The 4,539-nt window shown below is 61.2% G+C and overlaps 1 protein-coding gene across 1 annotated transcript in view; it reads right to left on the bottom strand.

Annotated features, from left to right (window-relative positions):
- PKN3 (protein kinase N3) overlaps positions 1-4,539 on the bottom strand; it is a gene marked incomplete in the record, with an annotated part of 14,970 nt that extends 10,431 nt beyond the window's left edge. Inside the window, 6 exon segments of the mRNA XM_014590031.2 lie at positions 463-492; positions 607-734; positions 807-918; positions 1,761-1,906; positions 2,080-2,356; positions 4,403-4,539. Coding sequence (XP_014445517.1) covers positions 463-492; positions 607-734; positions 807-918; positions 1,761-1,906; positions 2,080-2,356; positions 4,403-4,426 — 717 coding nt within the window.

A 4,539-nucleotide genomic window follows, 5' to 3' on the forward strand; every position in this document is an offset into this window, starting at 1 on the left:
GAAAAAAAAAAATTTTTTTTTTTTTTTTTTTTTTTGCTACAAGGTGTGTATGCTTGCCTGAGAGAGACAGACAAAGGGAGGGAAAGTGAACAAGCACCCCCCCATAGAAGATGGTCGTACCACAATCCCTTCTCCTCGTTTTCTCCCACCTTTTGGAATTTTGGGTATGCACACACACATACCTGGCCTGTTTCTCAAGCTGCCAGGTCTGGGGCTCAAACCCCACTGTCAGCAATGTGAGATCCAGCCATCTTAACCACCATGCCACCAGCTAGCCCTAGAAAGAACTTCCTAATAGTCCCAGCTGCCCAGGACGGGGTTCCCAGGCTGGCAGGCCTATGAGTTGCCCAGCCATAGATGTGGTTAGTTATTGAGTAACAGCTAATCGTGGACCCCATCTGACCGCGTCAGGCCCTGTGCTTAGCTCTTCGTGCACAAGAAGTTGACGTCATTTGCCCAAGGTTGGGAGGACTCCTGGAGCCGGGCCTGGGCCTACAGAGGGAAGATGGTCAGGGCAGCCCGTGGGCACAGGGCAGCAGGGCCTCCTGCCGCTGCAGAGGGACAAGGGGGACAAGCAGACCTCAAAGGGAGGGGCTGTGGCCTGACCTCAGCCAGTGCCTTGCGATCCTGTGTCCTCCGGCTACCAAGCAGCTTGACCACGTTCTTGGCACCCTCGGCCACAGCAGCCTCGATGCGCAGCCGGTGCTGCAGCTCCTCCGCCAGCAGCTCGGGACCTGGGAGTCCGAGGTCAACCCCTCAGCCTCTATCCTGCTCTGCCCTGCCTCCCTCACTTCTCAAGGCCTCACCTGGCTCAGGGGACCCACTGGCCTCCAGCCTGCTGATCTTCATCCGCAGCAGGGCCACCTTCAGCCGGCTGTCCCGCAGCATCTGCTGGGCAGCAGCCAGGAGCTTCTTCTCCTGTGAGAATGTGGCAAATGCCCCACCAGACCACGGCCGGGCCAGGCCCTCCTCCACCAGATCAGAACTGGGTTAAGCCTACCTCATCAGATCAGAGCTGGGTCTAAGCTTCCCCCTTCAGACTAGGACTGGGCCAGAGCCTCCCCCATCAGACCAGGGCTGAGCTAGAGCCTTCTGCACCAGGTCGAGGTTGGGTTAAGTTTCCTCCATCAGTTCAGAGCTGGTCCCACAGCTTTTCCCATCAGATAGATGAGGATGAGGTTAAGCGTGCCCCAGATCAGAGCTGGGACTGAGCCTCCCCCATCAGATCAGGGCTGGGACTGAGCCTCCCCCATCAGATCGGGGCTGGGACTGAGCCCCCCCCATCAGATCAGGGCTGGAACTGGGCCTCCCCCATCAGATCAGAGCTGGGACTGAGCCTCCCCCATCAGATCAGGGCTGGAACTGGGCCTCCCCCATCAGATCAGGGCTGGGATTGAGCCTCCCCCATCAGATCAGGGCTGGGACTGGGCCTCCCCCATCAGATCAGGCTGGGTTAACCCTCGTCCATCAAGTCGACTGGGGCCGGGCTGGGCTGGGATTCCATTCGATCAGTGCTGGGCCTTCTCTGTTCAACCGGGGTTTGGAGCCATGCCTTCCCCACTCAGCTGGGATCTGGGACTATGCTTTCCCCATCAGACTAAGGAATGGGACTGTGTCCCTGACAGGGTCAATGGCTGGGTAGCATTTTTCTGTCAGAATAGGAGCTGCAGCCGGCCCTCCCCTCACGTCTGAGAGCCAAGTCTTTCCTATCAGACTGGAGCCTGGGCTGTGCCTCCCCCATCAGATGCCAGGAGCCTTACCTTGGGGGTGCCACTGGCATACGTGTGAGTCATATTCTCAGCGCCCTGCTTCACCTTCAGCTCTACCTGCAACTGCCTCCGTAGAGCCTCCAGCTGCCGAGCCCGTGGCTGCTCTGCCTGTGACCGGGGCACCGTGGCCACAGGTTCTGTGCGTAGGAAGTGTGGGCACAGGAACCCGTCACGGGAGCCGAGACCCTGCGGCCTAGCTCTCTGCTCCCTCCCCGCTTCCCCAGGAGGCGGCTCAGGGAGGTGAGGCAGTCTCAGCACAGGGGCAGGCCAAGGTCAGGAGCCTCCTGTCCTAAGGGGTCTCCGCACTCACCAGCCGGGCTGGGGCCGGGGCCGGGTGCGGGTCCAGGTGCTGGTCCGGGTGTGGGTCCGGGGTCGGGACCAGGCAGCAGGACACGTGCGTGCAGCTCACGCAGCTCTCCATGCAGCTGCTCCAGGCGGCGGTTGGAGGACCGCAGCAGCTGCTGCACGTGGCCCAGGTGGGCCACTCGCCGCAGGTTCTCCATACCCTCCTTGATCTTCAGTTCCTTCTGGATGGCCCGGCGGATCACCTCCCTCTCGTCCTCTGGGGGCCGCGGGCCTGGCCCAGGCTGCAGAGGGGTGGAGAGGGGTCATAGCGGGCAGCGGCCTCTGCTGACCCGGGATGGAGGGCAGGATGCAGGCCCACGCAGGGCTCGGGAAGCTCCTCTGCCTTTCAAGCCGGGTGGAAACGCCAAGGCCACATATCTAGCCCGTGCTGCTTCAGGCAACCCCACTGGGCAAGGGCAGTTATTAGCACCCCCCTTTTTTTTTGCTATATATACAGAGGCATGCCCCAGTGGGGACAGCCACATCACAATCCCTCTTCTTACATTCTCCTCTGGGGATTTTGGACAGCATGTTCACATGCCCGGCGTTTTTCAAGCTGCTGGGTCTGGGACTCGAACTGCACAGTTAACTGTGTGGGATCCAGCCTCTTTAACCACCACACCACTTGCTGGCCCTATCCCCATTTTATGGACGAGGAAACACACAGGGAGGCTAAGTAACTTGTCCACAGTTGCTCCACAGAAAAGGAGAGGCCACATCCCCCGGGCCCAGTCTCTCCCCGCCAGCAGTGCCGAAGCAGGCAGCTCTCTCCACATCTGGGACACAAAGTGAAATCTGGAAGCCAGAAAAAGCTCCATGCTGAGAAGAGATTCACCCAAGGTCACATGGAAAAGGCAGCCAGCGGCTTGTTTCCTGGCCTGCCAATCCACAGGACAGACGGGACAGAGGGGCTGGGAGGTCTCCAGTGCGCGCTCAGCTCAGCTCCTGGGAGGAAGGCTCTCTGCACTTCAGCTCAGGCTGGAGCCAGGAAGAGGAAAACCTTCCTTCCAGAGGCCATTTTAAACCAACCAATGCCAAAATGACCTCAGCCCAGGGTACACTTGATGCACCCCCCAACATGGATTCTCTCAGGGACCCCCTCTTACCTCTCTGCGTTCCATCTCCAGAGCCCAGTGGAAGGGGTGGTTACCCGAGCCTCAGGGACTCCCCCCACCCAAGGCCTAGGCTGAGCAGGCTGGCTGGCTGGCTGGCCCAACTGTCAGAGGCCAAGGGCGAGGCTCAGGAAATCCTTTGACCGCCCTAGGCAAGAGAGCCAGTGCCAAAGGCTGAGCAAACAAAGATCCCATGGAGCTGGGGGCCCAACCACTGGGGTCTTGAGTCACCCAGCTGCTGCTGCAGGGCGGAGGCTTGCAGGAAATCGGAAAATGTGTACAAGTTGCAGTTGGAACAGGCGGACAGACCTCTGCAGGAGGGGGAGGGCGGCGGGGCGGGAGTGGACTCAGCTCTGCAGGCAGCCTGAGCCACTGGAGTGGCGGCATTCCAGAAGTCTGTCTACTGCACCCTCACGCCTGAGCACACCCCGGGGTCTTGCCTGCTTCGGTTGGAATCCCAACACACACACACCCCTCGCTGCCTTGCGCGGGGACCACTTCTCCCACCCCAGTAACAGGCACGCACACAGCCTTGGTCCTCTGGGCCCACGTGTCCCAATTGCCAGGTGCGGACAGGAACCTCGGCCTCTCGGCACTCTAGAACGCTCTGCGTACCCGAAGGTTCACGCCCCGGGGCTGGGCTAGGCCGGGCCCCTCCCCTCGCGCACACTGCCCGCGCTCCTCGTGCTCTCTGCGAAGGACCCCCGACAAGTGCGCTCGGATTGGCCCCTCCCCACTGTGCACAGCCGTCACCCCACCACCACCCCCGTCGCCCCGGGGCCCTGCCGTTGTGCCTGCACCGGGTCCTTCTATACTTCTCGGTTAATTCGCATTGGCCTTATAGTCCACCTAGGAGAACCAATCCTGGGGCTCACCCTGGTGACCCACTCCAGGTGGCGAATTCAGACGTGCACAGGATGCACACCCGCCCGCTCGCCGAGACAGTCACCTGGAGGGTGACTTGGGACGTTTCCAGAGGCATAAATAACTTAATTCGGTCTCAGTTTTGCCCCATGAGAATGTCGCGGGGACGCAGGCCAGGGCCAGGTAATAGACGCGGGTTAGGGAGTGTGGCTGGGACGCTGCTGGAGTTTGGGGCGCCCCGGATGGTGGACTAAGCTTCTCCCGCACCCCCTCGGCCCCCGCGCACAGCTCAGAGTCTAGGGCGCCGTTCACCTGCCGCGGCGCCCCCTCCTCCATGGCGCCGCTCCGGCTGCTCGGCCCCTCCTCTCGACCACTCCGGTTCCGGAAGCCCGGTCCCCTCCGCCAGGACTTTCAAACTTGAAACTTCCCGGGAAGCAACGCCGCAGACG

Source organism: Tupaia chinensis, unplaced genomic scaffold (assembly GCF_000334495.1).
Source record: "Tupaia chinensis unplaced genomic scaffold, TupChi_1.0 Scaffold000394_1, whole genome shotgun sequence".
Taxonomy (NCBI): Eukaryota; Metazoa; Chordata; class Mammalia; order Scandentia; family Tupaiidae; genus Tupaia; species Tupaia belangeri.